Here is a 20,376-nt window from a genome sequence, read left to right on the forward strand (position 1 = left end):
ATGTTTTAATCATTGCTTAGACACTAATTATGTTTCCCCCATTTCCCTCGCAATCAAACGTGATCTTCTATGGGTTCCCCTCACTGAGTATTTATCCAGAATTGCTCAGATCCCACCTACCACTCAAGTTCGTACTGTTGAAGTTCAAAAACCACCGTGATTATATTTCTTAATTATATTTTATTGTTCATATCTCTTCTGTGTTTTATTTTAACAGGTTATGCTTCAATTATCTTGTGTCCTTGAACATTATCATTTGCCATATTTTATGTATAGAGTTCTTTATCGATTCTGCTTCTTTGTAAGAGAGATTTCTTGCTGTTTTTTGTAACTTCTGATTGTTTCTTCATTTCTGTCTTTGCTTCTTTATACTTTAATAAACTTCAAACTTAAAAAAAAAAAATGAACGTTGTTGGTGAATGCCACACATCTGACAACTGATTTAAACAATTTTTATTTACTTATCTACCCATTTGTCAAGCTGAAACGTAAATACTCTACTTTAAACCTCTCTCTACCGCCTCCATTAGCTTCTGTGTTGACTAATCGATGTCCCCAGCCTGAGCCCTCTCGTTCACTGATGGGTTCCCACATGGCAGAAGCTATGAAAGTGAACCTCCAGGGAAGTAGAAAGATGATGCCAAGTTTGCCTTCTGTAAAAGAAGGTCAACACGTGAAATTGGCTGGATTAGATCATTTAGTAGGGAAACAGCCTGTCTTTCTTGCTCGAAGCCAAGTCTCCATTTCATTTTGCAAAGCTGAAAATGTAGACCATTTCTGAAAACAGCTGAACTCCTGAAACATTTCACTTCTTGCTGGATAAGGTGCAGTAAGCTTTGAAATTGAAAATTGTGTAGGATCGTCTAGGTATCGGAGAAAATCTCTTCTATTGCCGTCTGGTCCTAACAATAGTATGCATTATAGTAAAATAATACGCAATCCTCAACAGGAGGCCAAAAATATTGCAGGCAGACAAAATCTGATGATTCTGTATCTGGAGAGTTTTACCACGGTTACTATCAAATAATATTTTTTTTCTTTTAGCAGGTCTTTATTTCTGTATTTACATCAAAATATTGACTTATTCTATGCCGCTGTGTGGAAATGGTGTGTTGTTTATGGTGCGACCTCACCTTGGTAATACACTTACCAAACCCCTTTAGGACTCTTAGGTTTCGTTGGCCAAACCTACAGATGAACTCTGGGTAGCTGTGGCTCTGAGCAAGAAGGCTTACAGAAAGGGAAAAGTGTAAAGCATTTAAGCATCACCAGAACAATTGAAGAGGAGATCGACACGTCGCCAAAGAAATATGTCACCAATTTTTGAAAATAGACAGTGGATTTTTTTCGTTGTGTCTAAAATACAGAGGGTTATGGAGATATAGAATTTACAAGGTTTAATAAATCTAATCATTTCACTCAACCGCAAAGTAAGCTTGACAAAGTCAACAAATTTGACACGGAAATATTTTCACTAAAGAGTTTGGGCTAGGTGTTATGCAGTAGCTTGGTGTCACTTTAGGTGGCCAACTCCAGTGTGTAGCCACTCGGGTGCACCAGCAAGGTCCTCAAAAATTATTACCTCAACAAGTGAAGCAGTCTTCAGTCTCTTCCAGGCACTTTTATCCTTTGCATGGCTCTCCCATGGAAGTAGTCCTCATGCAAGGAATGAAGTATGCTACAGATGCTCAAAGGATACTGTGGAGGTGATGATGTTTAAGGGGGTCTTGCTGTGACTATTCCTCGGTCCTCTAAGTACTGTCGGTGCTGGTAGGAATCCAGTCGCCACTAGACTACTAGTCGTCCAGTATTGCAATCACTGACCAATCCTTCCTGGGTCGATAACTAACCCTTTAGAGGTCACAGCTGCACTCCAATGGCACTCTCGGGTTCAGCCAACTCAAGTGCAACTTTGTGTGTCAGGCCTTAATCCCTGATGTTGTACTGCAGCAGTTGGCGGCTACCAACTTGCCCCAACAGGCTTCTTCATCTGTGTCCCTGTGCTGAAAAAGGAAGCCAGTCAGCTAGTCCTTGGAGTATCTTGGCTGGGCTCTGGAGACGACTTCCCCTTGAGCAGGATATATCAGGCACCGTCCCTCTCTTTCATTAGGGTGCCCTACTTTTGTGCATAAAATGCCCTCAGGGCAAGATGTAATTGGTAGACAATAGGCTTCCAGGTTCCTTCCCACCTGATGACCGCTTCCTGCGAGTGGATGCACCATTCTACCCACCTTCAATATGGAAGGACCCCTCTCCCAGCATGTGGAGCTGCCCAGCCCAGAGATGTGGCTACCAAGAGGGCTACATGCTCCTGGAAAACCGATTAGGCAACTGGTTACTCCGCTCCTGTCCCTAGTGCCAGACTTTCTGCCTGAACAATGGAGCAACCCCTCTCCCAAGTGTTACCCATGTGCCCTTCAAAGGCGGCTTCTCTTTTGAAGTTCACCTTTTGAGCCTACACCCATGTGGCTTCCTGCAGGAGGGAGGTGACACCCCCTTCCAGAGCAGGCCCCTATTGTATCCTTTCCTTGGAGTCGTCAGCACATCTCCCCAACAGGTTAGAAAACTGCCTTGCGACAGGGCCCTGTGTGCAACCAGTATGGGCACAGGAGACTAAAGTCAATAAAGTGGCAACTTTTCTAAAGTTGCACACTGCAACTTGTTACATAAATTTTGACCTGAGAATCAAGCAGAGCTGAGGGGTCAGCATGTACCTCTGTACTCGCCAATTGTGCGACCAAGCTTTTCCACAATAAAAATGACAGATTCACTTATTTTCTATTAGACCACGTAAAACTGCATGGTCTGCCCATGCCTTAGGACTCGAGAGGCCTTCCATAGGGGCGACTTACACATATATCAGGGCGAAGTCTGGCTTTGCTATTACTTTAAATGGCAAAGTCGGGCTAGCAGATTAAACTGCTCTTCTAGCATGACAATGGCAGGCTGGGAGTCTCATTTTACGTGTGTCACTCCCAGGGTAGCACAAACAGTGCTGCAATCCCTAAGGGGACCCTCTAACCTACCTGCCCTGGGTACCATTTACTAGAGACTTACAGGTAAGTTTGCTTAGCCAATTGGATAAAAGTAAATTCATCATACTCGTTTTAAGGGTTAGGTACAGGTACTGAGGTCTGGTTAGCAGGCCTCGGTGCACTCTTGGAGTTGAAAAACCAGAAGCATCAGTCCAAAAACTTGGTGTGACCATACAAAAATAGGCATTTGCTAACAGCCCCTCACTAAGATTTTTGCGGACATCACACTGTACCTTCAGTCGGAGTTACCCTCTGCATCAAGATTACGAGTTGGTAGGAAAAGCCACATTATTTAGGTTTTTCCCAGGACAAATTTGGCCTGGGAAAAACAGGCAGAAGTTTTTATGGGAAAAGTGGCCAGAATGAGGTGCAACTTGCATTAATCAGTAAAACACTGATTTAAAGGGCAACAGCTCATAATTGGGAAGAAACCCAGGGCTTAATTTGAACTGGTAGTTGCTGGTTGGGTGCACCAGCACTCATTTTTGAGGACTAGCACTTATTTTCTCTTAAACTTTGATCCGCAGGAAGAAAAAGGTAAACACAAAAGGAAAAAAGATGGAGGAAGAGAAAGGGTGAAAAATGGGGGCAAAGGGAGAAATCAGTGATGAAAAAGAGCCTGTGAGCCAGAAGTATAGATCCAGTGAGAATCTAGTGGTGGATTAAAGAGGTTGGAGGTGGAGTCAAGCACCAGCACTTCTTTTACAAATTAAGCAAAGCAAGTAGGAATAAGCAACACCCAGTAACTACCACCCCCTGAGTTATTGTAATTACCAGGTGTAATATTTCCGACTCGTTAACAAGGTCACGCATTATGAGGGCCTATGTGTTTATAAAAGTGCATTTAACTGATGGTATTTTGCAGTGTTTCGTTCATCCCGTGTTTCCTCTTGCATTGACACAGCTCTTGCTTATCTAAAGGTTTTCATATGCTTAGTAAATAGTGACATGAATACGGAACTTGAAGGTCTAGAGACAGCCAGAAGATGTTACGTTATGTGGTTAAATAACAATTAGCTTAATTGCAAAAGCGTTTCCATATTTGACTCAATTCACATTTTCATTGTAGTGGAGAACAGACAAAGGCTGTCAGCTGATGAGCAAAGGAGGGAATATTATGAAGAACAAAGGAACGAATTTGAGAACTATGTTGAAGAAGAGCAAGATGGTAAGGATGCCCTAAACATGCACATCTCCCAGATAGTGCTAGCTTGGGGTAGCAGGCGCTGGAGCTGACGGATTTTCAGGGTAATGGTGAAATCTTGGAGGGTGTGGTGGACAGTAGCATTGCCCGGGCTGATGGATACAGCTTACCGCTCCTTCCTGCTCGCCAAATAGCTACAGCAATCCTGTGAGCAACTGTCATTTGACAACATACAACACACACCAAAGTTTGTGTATTTTTCCTATTGTCCATTTGTAACAAGCTCATAGAATTGAAAGTGCTGATGAAGACCTTGGAATGACCGACGCAGACCATACGAGGCCTTCCACTGCTTCCTTGTTGTATAATTAACCATATTGCTTATCAGCAATAAGCCACTGCTCTCAGAATATTAGACTAGGGCATTTAAAGATTGTGATAAATTGGCGCCCATGTAGTGCATTCCAGACCTATTTTAATATCAAGAACCTGGAGAACACCTCCATCTGTAAGAGGTATGCCACAAGTATGTGTCATCCGTACTTCAAGGATATTCTGGCACCAATCACACACAAAAATAATCACTTAGGGATCTCTATTTTGAGGTGGAAAATCCCCCTCATTCCAGCAGCATCCTGCTGGCATTAAATTACTTTTTGACATTATTATTATGCTGTTCTCAAAACTCTCTTAAAGATGTCTATAAAACAATATGTTACTGGTCTTCTTGGTAAAATAATAGCACTGACGCTTGATCACAATAATCCTAATCAAAACTTTATTCGATCAACAAAAAAAAATGATCATAAAAGTACAAGATAAATTTACAAGATAAAAAAGTACAATAAATAAAAAAAAAAATTACAGTATTAATTTTCTTCTTAAGTGCTCATTATAATTCATGTAATCTTTCAGAAAATAAGAATTTAAAAAACAGTCAGGCTTTTTAGAATTTAAACTCCATTATTTAGTTGTCAAACCCCAGAACACTTGAAACTATTTTCAAGGTGCAGACCCATTTGTTATTAGCATCGCCCTCTTTTTCCTTTTTTTCATACTGGCCCACAAAAACGACGCTGATGAAAAACATGTCAAAGGATCAAATAGGCCTTTTAAGAAGTATAGTGCCACCCGACATTGATTAAAAATATTTTTTTTAAATAACGGCTTTAGGTACTCGTTCCTTTCCTTCTTATAAAGGCTGCAGAATAAAACTAAGTGCAAATCAGTTTGTCTAGACAATTTGTCACATGGGCACAGAGTTAAATCTGCATGCCTATATATTTTGTCAGGGTAACCTAACATAAGCGGAATCACATTCAGTCGAAATCTCAACAGTATAAATCTATGTTGTGAGTTGGTAACGTCTGACAGATAAAATAAGCCTCCCTCCGACACTTGGGGGTTTAGGCCATATATTGCAACTGCCTGATTCTTTCTGTGTTGCTCCATTCTCTCATAATCCATCATTTCCTTAAACAGGCTTTTAATCTTTTGCTTTGAGACTTTGTTACATGAGGGTGGATCGTTAAACAGTTGTGGAAGGCCAATTTTGTTTAAAAGTATTTCCACATAACCCAACCATCTCGACATCCTAGAATTATCCATATTTAAACAATTCATTATTATGGTTTGTGTCAGCGGCACTGTATCCCTCCTCCATATTGAGTGCCACAAAAGAATAGGGGCCAGTTATAATGTATCTAATATGTGAGGGAGACCCAGCTCTATTTGTAGAAGGTAGTTGGACGTGGAGACTGGGAGGCCCACTAAGGATTTGAAAAACGTATTTTCAATAGTTTGTAGTACGCTCATATTTACAATACCCCACACGCCTGCCCCATAAATTACTGGTGCTTTGACTTTAGCCTGATAAATTTTTCTTATAGGCACGAGTGGCCTAGCCCCTAGTTTTTTGGCGAATGATTTTACAGCAGAAAGGGATCTTTCCGTTACCCCTTTCTTCCTTCAACTAGCTTTGACCACGATAAGTCCTTATCAAAAAGTACCCCCAAATAGGGGAAGGAGTCAACCTCCTCTATTCTCTCCTTCTCCACATGTAAGTAGGGAGTTCTATCTCTTTTTTTTGTTTCCACTATTACTGCAAAGGACATGGAGTGGTTTACTCTTAGATCTATTGAATCCATAAAAGATACATATGAAGATATTAGGTGTTGTAGACCGAGGCCTGTCCTAGCGATCAACACTACATCATCTGCATATGCCAAGATTGGTAGGAGTTGTGAGTTAAACATAGGAACGTCTCTTGTAGCCTTAAAGAGAGAATTTTCTACTCCATTTGTGTAAATGGAAAAGAGGAATGGGGCAAGGAAGCATCCCTGCCTTACTCCTCTGGCGATTTTAAAAGAGCGTGTGCAGTCCCCATTTTTTGTGTATCGGACCGTGGTTGTCCAATTGAAGTACAATTGTCTAATGAAGTTTATTATGGCTGAGCCAACCCCCATTTCCCCCAGTACAGCCCATAGCTTTTCATGGACCACGTAGTCAAAAGATGCAGACAGGTCCATGAAAGCCATATATATGTTCCCTTCCTTTATCCTGGTATAAATGTCTGTTATAAGCGCCAAATTTAAGCACTGATCTATGGTGCCTCTTCCCTGCTGGAAGCCGTATTGGGCCTGGATTAAGATATTATTTCCCTTGGCCCAACCCTCTAACTTAGAAAGGAGGAGGCATCCCATAAGTTTTGCTGTTGTATCCAGCAGGGATATTGACCTATAGTTTTATGGATCAGCCCTGTCTCCTTTTTTATATATTGGAACAATGACGCCTGCTGACCAGGAATGTGGGGGACCTACTCGGGCTATACTATTCATCACGTTAGTTAATGGGGGTGCTCATAGCTCTGGTACTCCTTGAAAGAAATCAACTGGGACGCCATTTGGTCCTTGGGCCTTATTTGCACTGCATGACATTAAGCTTTCTTTTATTTCCACAAATGAGAATGAGAGGGGAACTTGTTCGCTTGTTTCCATATTAACAGATGGTATTTTTGAATTTGTTGTTACCGAAAAGATGTTCTCAAAATGAGCAACCCATGCCTCCTCGGTTACGTTGTTGTCTAATGTAGGATCTACAGAATTTTTGAAATGTGGGGCATTTACAATCCCTCAAAAGTCACGGCAATTACCCATTTTTGCTGCTTTGGTAAGATCCTCCCACATTTCTTCTTTTATGGCCTTTTCTCTCTATTTCCTACTAAGTTTATATATAATCCGCAGTTCTCTGATTTCATTTGGGAGTCTGGGTTTTCTTTTCAGGGCATTTAGCAAGGCTCTCCTTGCCATTGTGCAGGGGGAGTCAAACCAACCCCTATCCGGACTCTTATTCATCATTTCTTTTTTACAGGTAAGAACCCTTTTTACTTCCTCTAGTAGGTCACTAAAAGCCTTCACAGTTTCTCCTGCATCTGCCTCTAAATCTAGGCAAATTGCTATTTTATTCAGTGTAGTTGATATGATTTCTGCAGTTCATTTTGGTTGGTTAACACAAGCCCCTTTTAATTGTATACCATTTCTCCTTGCCACTACTGGGGTGTCAACATTTAAAATATGGGCAGACTGCCCTATGGATACCTTTATCCGTAATGATAAAATAGCATGATCACTTAAAGTTGTACATTTATTTGGCACTCGACTGGCTCTAGAGCTAATAGGGGTAGTAACCAACATATAATCAATAATTGACTGTAGGCCATTTCTATAGAAGGTTCCGGCATTATCACCTGATGCTGGCTCTAAATCACAATAATCATTTGGGGCATGAAACAGAGCACCAGATTTGAATGTATGAATGTCTGGCTGCTCTCCATTGCAAGGTATTACTTCCTGCACATAAACATTCTTCCTGCAACATGGTACAAAGGTGCCTGCTTTACAGTAATGATTCCCTGTAATGCAGGCACCCTTCCACTACTGCGCAAGGGTGTCTTTGTTAGCGCTAGGTAGCTTTTTTTTTAGCGCAAGGAAAAACACTGGGGTGCATCGTATGCTTGTAAATACAGCACATCCCTGAGTTTTTTTTAAATGATGCAGTGCAGCGCTGCTAAATTGTTCGCAGTGCCACGCTGCACCATTTCCTGGTAAATATACCCCTACAATTTTAAAATCTGGACATGTAATGTTGAGTAAATTCAGGCATGGCTGGACAAGCAGAGCAAAATAGTTGATGCCATAACAGGGTGCATCTCTGACACCGAATACAGCAGTGGGACATGTGTGGTTGTTCTACAGCATCTAGAAAAGAACTTCAATGATAAGCAGTATTACAAAGAAAACCTAGAAATAATCTTACACAGAAATAATGCGACCATTACAGGTATGTAAGAGTCAACCCTGAGCATTAAACTGGGAGCAATGTTTGATAACAGTCTTACAACACTCTGACTGCTCTGAAATTCCTCTGTAGCTTGTGATGGAAAGAGCATATGGAGAGAGAGCTACATCTATGACCACTTTTGGAACAAACATGGCGACCAAAATATGGTAATTTTATTAACATAGGTGGTAATAATGCAGATCCAAGTCTGTCGAGAGAGCAAGTCATGTCCCTTCAGGTAAGTATCAATCTCTGTTGTAGTCGTTTGTAGAAGGAATCATACAAACTTCAATAATCCTCACAAAAAAACACATCCTTTGTTTACCAGTTGCATTAATGCCCTTAGCATCTCACACTACTTCAACAGATACAAAAACGGAGGAGCCAAGATGGCGACCGGAGCGGACGTGTAGGCTCCCGGCTCCGCCGGCCCTTGAGTTCCGCAGCACTATCCTGCCTGGTATCCTGTCCAATTCATCGCCTGTTCGGCTGCGGACGGTGCGCTGACATCGCCCATGTTCCTCCGGAGTCACAGCTCGTCCGGAAGGCGGAGATAGCCTGCTGCCCGCCCCGACGCCCTGTCCCCGGCGTGAATCGCCGCCGGATGCCGGACCTCAACGAGCAAAGACGACCAGCCTGCCCGTAGGATGCCCCCAGCCTGTGCGGATCTGCTCCATCCCTGATCACGGACTATAGCGCGCTGGCTGCTGTGGAGTATTATGTGCTGCGACCTCCTCGCACTTGGTGAGTGGTCCGCGCTATACAGCCGGCTCTTCTGCTACGAGCTGGGTGAGGGCTGCCTAGACTACAGCACGGGTCCTGCCCGGACTCGGTGGATTGTCCGTTCACCCTGCTTTCCTGTCCTGGCCGGCGGGGTCCCCTCGCTGAAGGCGTGGAACTATAGCTGGCGGTAATGGGAGTCGAGGCACTTGGAGATTACTGTCTGACCCCCCAATGCTTTCGGAAACGGCTTTTGGGCGAAATGATGATACTTGCTGGCTCTCGGAGTGAAGAAGATCGCCCACCCTCGCTCCGTGCCTGCGGCATCATGGCTGGGCCGGGGACTGCCTTGACTGCACCCGCTTGTGACCCGGGCACGGGGGGACCGCAGCCTACCCTGTCTTATTTTGATATCCTGTCTGCCCTCAGTGACTTGAGATCGGTGCTGTATCATGACTCCCACAGGCTATGTGAGAAACTCGATGACATGGCCCTCGACTCGGAGCAGACTCGGGGGAACTGTTTCCAGCAACATTTGTACACTTCCCTGTTGGTGCCTGGGATTGCAACGGTGTTATCAAGTGTTTCTAATGTTGGTGAGACCTGGAACGACTGGATCGGCTCGCGCGGAAGACGGCTTACTGACTCTGCCTGTGATACATTGTCTGCACATTCGGGGACTGCTTCTTTGTTTCCATCACCATCATCGGCAATGGGACGGCTGGCTGAGCGATTTTTGGCCCCCTTGAAGACTCTCTCGTTAAAGCCTACGTTTTTTCCCCTGTTGTATCTGTGCTATCGGGAAAACTTTGCAACTTTTTTACTTGGGCTTAATGCATTGATGGGTATTCAGCGCCGTCCATTTTGTAACTGTGAGTCTCCCCCTTCTTCTTCGCATCCATCTTGTCTCTTTGTTGTGGAGGGGGTTGGCACTCGGCGAGGGGTGTGTCCTGAGATATATCCGAGATCGGGCCAGGGTTAGGCGGGTTCTTTGTCCTATTGCGTTCCCCCTTCTCCCACGATTGTGACTCCTTATGGTGGGTGGATACACGGGGTCACCCACGATCGGGCCAGGGCTCGGGGACTACTTTAGTGTTATAGACAAGTTGACGGACTGGGACTAGGATCGGACTGCTGTATATCTGACTTACTCGTATATTTGAAATGTCTCTCCCCACCTTCAGTTTTGATCGCCACCATTGTTGTGCTGATGATAATTGTGGTTGGGGCTGTTTACGGGGCCGGTGGAGACCGGGAGTATGTTATATTTGGCTCCTCCCACCTCTTCTGAGAGTTGGAGAGTGGGATGGTCTTATCCCGCTCTCATTATTCTCTTTCCCACTTGGGGGTTCTCTTGGGGCGACAGGCATGCCTATTGGGGGGGGTGGGCCGTGGCCTTCCGCTGGTATGCAGGGTGGGGGGATGGGCTGTGTTTTATGTTCTATCTTTGTTTCTATGGCCCTCTTTCTTTTTCCTCTTCTTTTCTGTTTCTTTTTCTACACTTCTTCTTTTCCTTTGGGGTCGGGGTTTAGTGTTATCAAGGGGTTTATTGCATCGTAATATTCTGTGACATAGCGGTTGGCCTTCGTTTTTTGAGGACGGTGAAATTGCTTTCTGATACATGCCTTCCTCTATTACGCCTCCTTCCGGGTGCTCCTTGAATGATGATGTCTATCCTGGTCTATTATTAGCTTCTATTTTCTTTGCAGTTTGGTAAATTGTACTCCACAAAATCATAAAATTAAACCTTTTTCTATCCTCATGTTATGGTTTTACGCTCCATACGATGCAATGTGTTCAGAGATGGCTTCAACGGCGTTCTGCCCCAATGGTTCTTTTATATCCTTTTCCGATATGTCATAGCGGCCGGCCCTGTGGGGTTGTAGGCAGACGCTGTGTACTGTGCTTTCTATAAATAAAGGTTTTTAAAAAAAAAAAAAAAAAAAAAAAACAGATACAAAAACATACTCATCACAAACAACCAGACCTGAGTATGGAATGAGCTCTCACTTCAAATATAATTAGAAACCTGAATTTTTGCATATAAGAAATGAATTTCTCAATCAATCCATTACAGTTTAGACTATTTCATAATAGGCTTGATCTATGGAACACAGCACTGTAATGAGAGTTTACATAATCAAATTCTTGCTGCTAAATAGAGGAGTTAAGACAATCTAAAACTCATCTTGCTGCACACAATGTTGCCTATTTCATGGAGATGTGCATACTCCATGTGTACACTGTGAAAGTCATTGATAACAATGTTTAAGTCAAGATAAATGCTCCCTCGATCAACTTATAAAAATGGCTGTTGTGCCATTTCATATTTGTACCCTAAAAACAGATTCATTAAGATAGTCTGCAGTTATGTGTGAGGTAGAGGAGGGAAGGTAGATTCTGCAAAGGTATAGAAATTAGGGCCAAGTGTAGAGAAATAAGAGAGAGATTAGAAAGGGTTAGAGACTGTGTAGCGCCAACATCAAGGAAACTTTAGAAACCAATCTGCTTGCAATCATCGGGTGATAAAGGTACATAATAACTATACCAATTTAGAGAGCAAAAGACCGCTTTATTAGGGCAGGTAAACAGTTGAAGGTTAAATACATAATCATGTGTCAGCATCCCCACCACACTACTACAATGTTCAGATTAGCCCCCCAACCATAATCACCCTCCCAACATGAACAAACCCTGACTAAACCAATCAAATCTTTCTCACCATACCGCTCTCATTCCATTCACTGTTCATCCATCGCTCCAATGGTCTCCCTCTGCCAAGGCCTGCCCTATCCCAACTCTGCCAACCCATTTGGAAATACTTATGCTTACCTGCCATCCAGGAACAACCCTGAACACGCATTTTTTATTCCCGCTCCCGCTCTCAGTAGAGCTATTGTCCCTAACAGGCAGTCGTCTTAACAACCTCTACTCCTTCCCTGGTTGTCGCCCAAACAGCCTGAAATATTCAACAGTACTATTGAGACACCTACAACGTTTTTGCCAAGCTATCTCTTAATTCAAACAAGTATAATTTCATTCCCCCATGAAGGTTAAATGATCCACATTAGCTACTCACATCCTGCCTAAAGAACATGAAATATTCACATTTATTGTCTACATGCTCTACCACCGCCCTTGGCAAAACATAGCACCTCTATAACTTTCGTCCTGGCTCTTTGAACTGCATTATATTGTACCACTGCACACCAAACCCTCCTTGCCACAAGGAGCCGTCCACAGCATATACGTGCAAGACCACAAGCGACCAATGAATCAGAATCTTTTTTCATCTACTTGAACAATCCCAAACCAGACAGCTGAACCAAATCATTCTCTCCAAAGTGAATTTGCTATATACCACACAGGATCTTCCACATGAAAGGGTAGACAACCTTGGCAATAAGTCTAACTCCACTTCATTCCTTCTCTCCCCCATCATTCAGTCTTAATTTTCGTGGACTGAAAACCTAAGTTATTTCCAATAGGACCAACTTCCGCCTGCACCTAATAAAGGAAGGCCCAATAATCCACACGTAGAAACATGCCATACTATGTCCTGCTACACAACCTGAAATCAAGAGAAAACATAATAGAATCATGAACTCAATAACACATCTCAATATCTCTGATGTAACTTTTACAACATGTAGAGGACCATCTACCCAATTTCATAACTTTTTAAAGCAAAAAATGTAGCCTATTTGCTGCTGCGCCAATCCGAAATGAACGAGTACCAAAATCCATTAGGTTTCCTACCATGTATAACAATCCCTTCCTCATATCACCAAAATCTGTGCAGCAAGTAGCCTGTTCCCATCCTTATGGCAAAAATGTTAATCCAAGTTATATTTTCCTTAAACCTTAAACCAAGCATACACTGGGCTCACGTTATTATTTATCCTATTTAAAATAATCCTTGCTCCTTTTCCCACTTGATCCATCTTGGATTTCCTCAAGCTAAAGCATAAATGATGATGCTCAGTTCCACATCCTTCACTCTCATACCACCTTCCGAAACCCTGCCCAGCAACTCCGTGAAGCAAAAGGCACCAAAGAACCACCACAACATACATAGCTTAATTAACTGTTTCAAAGACAAGTGGCACAAATGATGCAAGGTTTTTATCAAACCAACCAATCTCCATATGGTCACCGGCTCTTGCATCAAGGCCACCCTCTTCTTTACCTTTATATATATATATATATATATATATATATATATATATATATATATATATATATATATATATATATATATATATATAATAATATGCTGGAGCTTCAACAGAGGATACAGCCCTAGAAACCCATGTAAATCCAAGCATGAATGGAAGAGGATGTAGCCTAATGGCTAGGGCGGTCGATCTCTAATCTAGGGAACCGGGTTTGAGTCTCGGCAATGACACTCAACATCAAATCACTTAATCTCCCCATGCCTACAAAAAACAAATATTCTGTCCTTGTGTAACGTAATTGGTAATCATGTACAGCACATCAGTCAAGTCACCAGGTCAAGTTTGCACTAAATAAAACTACGGGGGGAAAAATGTGTGAAGTGTGCAGGCAAACATACAGGATTGCAATGTTTTGAGGAGCAGGCAGATTTTGATTTCAGTTGACACTGTAGAGGGAGAGGTAGACAAAACCAACCTGGACACAAAAGGCTTTGCACCAATTAATATTGACATCTTGACTTCATGGCTAGCATTGAGAGGAAACTTTGATGTTAGAATGGGGATTTTGAGAAGGTTTTCGATTAGGACACCGAGGACCAAGATAAAGGAGGTTTGCTAACAATTTGAAATCTGCCAAGTCTGGGACAAGTTGAGAAAGGAAGTTGCAGAAAGGAGGATTGTGGGTCCTTCTGATTAATGGACACTTGAGTGAGTGAGTGAGATTAAAGAAGGTAGATACTGGTGAGAGGTAGACAGAGAGTGCAAAGGGAGGTAGACTGTAGAGAGACGTGAGGACATCAGTCGAGCGAGAGTGGACTTCTCTGCAGGGATTAGAGAAGAGATCGATGTAAACTGCTCTGAGCGGCATGAAGAGGATGGAAGGGACAACACCTTCACTCCAAGGGTGGGAGAGGGCATTTTGCACAAGGAACCCAAGCAGAAGACATAGACAAATTGACATAGATAAATAGGAAGACCAATTTACATAGAAAGACAGGCAAGTAAGTAGACAGAGCAACTTTGTTGGTGGAAGAGGAGGAAAGAAGGACAGGTCGGAGGTAAGCTGCACCTAGAGGACTGAAGGAGTGCACATGCCGCATTCAGGACATATAAGAAATTATGGACAGACAGTTTCCGGTGGCCAAACAGGAAAAATGGTACACCGAGGCCCTAAGAAAAGAGAAGCAAGAATGTAGAAGGATAGAGAAGAGATGGAGGAAATCACACTCTGAGGAAAATAAAAAAGCACATCGTGCAGCCCAAGCTAATTATTATAAACACATCAAGGCTGCCCGCAAAAACAACATCGTTCAACAGCTCATGGAAGCTGATAACTCTCCTAGAGAATTGTATAGGATTCTTGACACTTTTGTAAAACCTACAGCATGTATTTGCCCAGATGACTTCTCACTAAGTCTATGCGAAGAAGTGTCATCTTACTTTGAAGACAAAATAGAATCCATTTATGGTAAAATCCTAGGATCCCAACCTAATAGCGATTCCCAAAAGGCCTCCTCCCTCAATGAGAATATAAACTTTACCTTAACTACATTCCCCCCTATAAACATCGAAGAGCTTGACACAATAATGACTCAAGTCAAATCTGGATCTCCGGATGACCTCATCCCCGCCAAAATTTTAACCCCACTTCGCACCCTGTTAGCCCCCTACATTCAGGATATCATCAACCAGTCTCTCAAAGAGGGAAAAGTACCAACTGAATGGAAGAGAGCAGTGGTGAACCCAATCCGCAAGAATGCGGCCCTTCCTTGGACGGAGCTCTCCAACCTCCGTCCTATCTCGCTCCTTCCTTATTACAGCAAGATGGCCGAGAAACATGTTAATGCACACCTGTCCAACTACATCGAGGCAGCGGGCGGCCTAGACCACTCACAATCTGGTTTTAGGCCCAACCATAGCACCGAATCAGCCCTTCTGTCAGTAACAGATAACATCAGAATGTTACTTGACAGAGGGAGCTCAGTGATTCTGGTGCTATTGGATTTGTCCGCTGCCTTCGACACGGTGTTGCATGAAGTTCTTCTCGGCCGTCTGAAGGGAGCTGGAGTAGAAGGGACCGCCCTTGCGTGGCTGGAGAGCTTCCTTGGAGACAGACAACAAGGTGTCAAACTAGGCTCCTATAAATCTGTCTGCAGGAAGCTTACCAAGGGGGTGCCACAGGGCTCATGTCTAAGCCCCACGTTATTTAACGTATATGTGGCCCCCCTAGCAGAGATCATTAGATCTCACGGGTTTTCACCCATCTCTTATGCTGACGATACTCAGCTGCTTTTCCCCTTTCAAACCGTTACACCCGCAGTCATGCAATCTTTCCAAGACGGTATGAGAGCGGTGGCAGGTTGGATGGCCCAGAACTTTCTCCAATGCAACGTGACCAAAACTGAGGTCATGTTGTTCGGAGGGGCCTCCCTGCTCTGGTCCCCGGAATGGTGGCCACTTGAGCTCGGACCTGTCCCAGCGCCCAAGCAAACCATTAAGAATCTGGGGGTACGTCTGGACCAATCCCTGATTATGAAAGATCACGTCAGTCAGGTTGCGGGAACGTGTTTTCGCACAATTGGTCTTCTACGGCGTATCTTCCCCTTCCTACCAAACATCTATAGGAAGACGCTGGTTCAGGCACTAGTCCTTGGACGAGTGGACTATTGTAATAGTCTACTCATATCTGCCAACCAGGAACAACTTCGCAGACTGCAGGTGGTACAGAACACCGCGGCAAGACTCATCCTGAATGCTCCCCCCCGCACTCCTTCCCGCCCCCTCCTCTCCCATCTTCACTGGCTCCCGGTGCAACAGCGGATTCATTTTAAACTTTGCTGCATTATGCATAAATGTATCTACGGCTCTGGTCCCAAATATCTGAAAGATATCTTTCTTCCTTACTCTCCTGGACGTACCCTACGCTCCAGCAACACTATGTTACTATACGTACCTAAAGTAAACAGAGCAAGACAGGGTGGTCGTGCCCCCTCCCTTAAAGGTCCAATGCTGTGGAACTCCCTCCCCCCCCAGCTAAGACAAACTCCTCATCTTCTTAATTTTAGAAAGAAACTGAAAACTTACTTATTTACACAGGACTAACTTAGCTCCCCCTCTGCTCTCTTCCGACCTATAGTTTTGCCTTAATTCTCTCAGAAGCCACGCGCGGAGATACCCCTTCGGGGCTGATTCATGCGCGATACAAGACTATAAATAAATAAATAAAAATGGACAAAGCACTTTGCAGTGACGAGATTGGAGGAGTGGGACAGAGGTTTCACTACAATGAAGAAAAAGCTGAAGGGGAAGAGATCATCTTCTATACTGAAGATAATAGATGATATAGAAAGTATTATAGACATGGTCTCAGGGGGAGCATGATGGACAAGAGCACTCAGCACTGAGAGGTAGACGGATCACATTACGCTGTTGGAAGAATAGGAAGGAGAAACGAGGGAGGCAGGTTCCAATGACAGGAGATGGACCGATGGGTTAAGAACACTGCACATTTTCATCCTGGGTCTCTTTCTTGTTTGCCTGAGGCTTACACTTGTCCGCTGGGATGGGTTTCTGTTGGCAGAGACCACCTCCCATCCGCAATATGCTATGATAGTCTATTCAAAGAATGTTATTAAGAAAATATTGAGATTCTTGCCCCCCGGCAGCTTAAAATGTACACTGACACCCTTGAAACAGGGATGACACCCTTGACACAGGGATGCTGCCTTGATTACAAGGGAGTCTTAAAACATATTAATTCAAAAGGCTCATAAATCACCTTCTGATCTATCTTTATAGCGATTCCTTCCTTTATAAATACTGATAAAGGGGCATGCCTATTCCCAGGGCTTCACTCGGCCTCTTCCCAATTGCTGTACATCAAAGAATGCAATAATGGCCTAGGGCCAACGTTCCCCATGGCAGTGGAGGCTCATGTGGAGGGATGCCAGACCTGGGCTTGTGCTGAAGGACATGAATCACTCTGCCAGCACCACCTAAACTCAGTGTAGAAGACAAGGCCTAACATGGTGTCTGAGGCCCAGCGCCCATCTGCCTGCCCACAGAAGATTGCAGGTTCCATCCATGCTTGTGAAGGCAGCGATGCAGAAGGAGGCAAAGGGTTTAAAGGCTCAAGACTGAATCTGGATGTTATGTTGTGTGCTGCGGGTTACATATCTTTCTGGGGTCTCTAGGGGGTTGGTCCTCGGAAATGTGGAGGTATGTAGGCTTCAGTAGTGAGCACTGAAGCCGGAGGCCTGAAAAGAGTCCTCGTGCACAGACCAGCAGCAAAACAATTCTGAAACTGCAGGGGCCCACCTCCGAGTGAATGTCTTCAATAGTTCTGGCACTGCACGTGGAATGACTTAGTTCATGAAGCTGGGTAAGAATCCCACGCATTGTGGCTTTTGTAAGTTGAATACCTAGGTATCGAACAGAGTTATTGGACCAACATGTCATATTGAACTTGAGGCCAGCCAACTCCCAAATTCCTTGAGGAGGGAAACAAGTGCAGGGAGGGAGAGCTCCCAGCCCATTGTTGAGAGCTCCAGACTCCGCTGTCTCCGTAGGCAACCCCAAAAAGAGTTTCATCTCCACAAGTGTAGCTGTGGATTGGGCTTGGCCATTCCAGGTGAGGAGAGTGTGAAAGGGGTGAGCCCAATGGTACTAGGTGCTATGGGAAGTCCGTATCTGGTTTGAAGGCACTCTGTCTAGCTAATGTGGCCCCCAAGAGTTATTGAAAGAGGAAGAGTTGGGCACCGTTGAAGGCGATAAGGCCGACTTGTTGAGCCTTAGATATAATCAGTTCCTTGTCGGGGAAGTGGTAAATGCGGCTGCCTAAATCTAGGATTCATAGGGCAGCAGCAATAACCTGTAGCAGTGTTCTTTCAGTGCTGCAGCCTTGACTGTAGCCGGATTGAAAGTCATCTAGAAGATTGTTGTTCTTGATGTGTTGGGTGAGTTGCTCCATGGCGCAATCTGTTTCCAAGGTCCTCGAATTTCTCCTGCAAGCGAGAGTACAAGTTGGAGGATTTGTTTTTGCAGCATCTCGTCCACTTCGTTTGGTTTATTGATGAAAGTTTCGGCCTGAGCTACCCTCTCTCCGATGTCATTTGATTGGAGGGCACGGAGATCCTGTTGGAGGTAGGTCTAGACTCCCTTGAGGCCATCTGGGAGTTCCTGGAAGAGTTGGAGGAGCAGGTCCTTAGTGACCTGATGTGGCGGGCCGTATCGGCCAATCAGTGGCAGTCCATACTCTCCTGAGGGGTGCTGAAGTGGTAGTTGCAGGAACGTTTTAATGGTGGAGTCACTCTTGCCTCTGCCACAGGCCATTGTCTGAAGGGCAGTAGATAACAGCAGCATGGTGTGGGAGTGTCCAGTGCACCAGTTCCCCCTCATAGTAGGGTTGTGGAGCGTCTGGTGAGTTGTTGATTGGGGGTACACCAACAGGTTCGGGCACATGGTGCCCTGCTGGGTGGGCAAGGTGAGGGTGGTGCGCTTGTAAGCTAGTCACTTGGTTTGGTGGATTGCGTTCCAGCGGTGCAATGTCAGGGCTCGGCAGTACCTTAAAAGCTCAAAGCTCCACCATTAGTAACAGGTGATCAGTGGGTGTGTTCTCAGCAGCACTGCCAGTGCTCCCCGACTGTCTCCTCCCATCACTTCCCCCATCACCTCAGGGGCAAAGGCCAGCTTTGAAGTCACTTAGGGGATGCAGTTCAGTGGTCCCCTCAAGTCACCCGCTGCTGGAGGCCATTCCATGGAACCCCCTAATCAGGGAATAGTCCTCCTTACCAAAACAGGGGCATCAAGGGGAATGAGCAGCAGTCTTGGGGGTGAGCCAGGTCTTTGGTGCTATCTCCTGGTGCCATGAGAGAGCCTGCAACAGTCTCCACACTCCTTCTGACATGTTGTCTCCAGGCTGGTTATGGTCACTGGAGGGTTCGTCGGGGCATGGGCCCCAGCTCCAATCAGGGCACACGCCGGTCAGTGATGCTCTATGGTGTGTGGGGCAGTGGAGGTGCCTCACTGTCCCTTACCACCCCTCGCAGGATCCTCTGGACCAAGGTGCCATACGTTGGTCCTTCTCTTGAGGGACACAGTGAGCCCCACACTGGATCCTGGAGGCATTGCTGGGGAGTCGGTGGTAGTCTTCCAGTGTTTCCCTTTCGGCAATCACCCATGCTGCAGCGCACTTCTCCAGGATCATTCCTCTGGGGCCGGATGCAGCTGCAGGAGGGATTGGAGGTGTGAGTTAGCGGGATCAGGCCTTGGTCCCCCTCAGGACCCACACCGGACAGTTCTGTCCTCTGGTGTGTGGGGTGGCAGCGAGCAGCCCTTGGGGGGCGGGGGGGGATGCTGAGCCCTGGACCACATGGCCCTGCGGTCTCTCTCCATGCCTCGTCTGATCCCAGGGGCTGAGGCGCCATGCGGTGCTGTTGTTGCCTTGTGGGACGAAGTGAACCCCTTGTCAACTGCTAGTTGTGCCCTGTTGGGGGAGTGATTAGGCAGGACTAGGCACCACTACTAGGTTACTGTGGGCCAAGCGAAAGGCAACCGGGTGAGGATGCTCAGGAATCACAAGTCCTCCATCTTGCTGGGCTTGGCAACGCCCCCGAACACATTTTATTGCAATACTATCAAATGAGATACGTCTGAATTATACTCCTCAAACCACAAACACATTGATTTACTACAACTGTAAGTGATTTATTCCCGTGATTAAGTACATTGAAATAGAGATAGCTATCAATGTCTGTGTGGTATACAAATGCTCGTAAAACCAGGTTGACGTACTAGAAGATGCAAAAGTGTATCTCGTGGTCCATATTAATGACTGTGTGAACATATTGAATCTTAAAGTTATTATTCCCATAGCTCTATTTTGTCCTGTATTGTCATTACTTCCATCTGGGTGTTTTTCAAACAGTGCTCTACTGCTCTCCTGCATCTTGTTAGAGGAAGG

At 44.8% G+C, this 20,376-nt stretch overlaps 1 protein-coding gene across 1 annotated transcript in view; it reads left to right on the forward strand.

The window, feature by feature from the left end:
- Positions 1 to 20,376, forward strand: part of UCMA (upper zone of growth plate and cartilage matrix associated) — a 92,152-nt gene that overhangs the window by 44,482 nt on the left and 27,294 nt on the right. The window contains exon 4 of the mRNA XM_086919842.1: positions 4,105 to 4,203. Within this exon, the coding sequence (XP_086775968.1) occupies positions 4,105 to 4,203 (99 nt within the window). The remainder of the gene's footprint in view (positions 1 to 4,104; positions 4,204 to 20,376) is intronic.

Source organism: Lissotriton vulgaris, chromosome 1_1, assembly GCF_964263255.1.
Source record: "Lissotriton vulgaris chromosome 1_1, aLisVul1.2, whole genome shotgun sequence".
Classification (NCBI taxonomy): Eukaryota; Metazoa; Chordata; class Amphibia; order Caudata; family Salamandridae; genus Lissotriton; species Lissotriton vulgaris.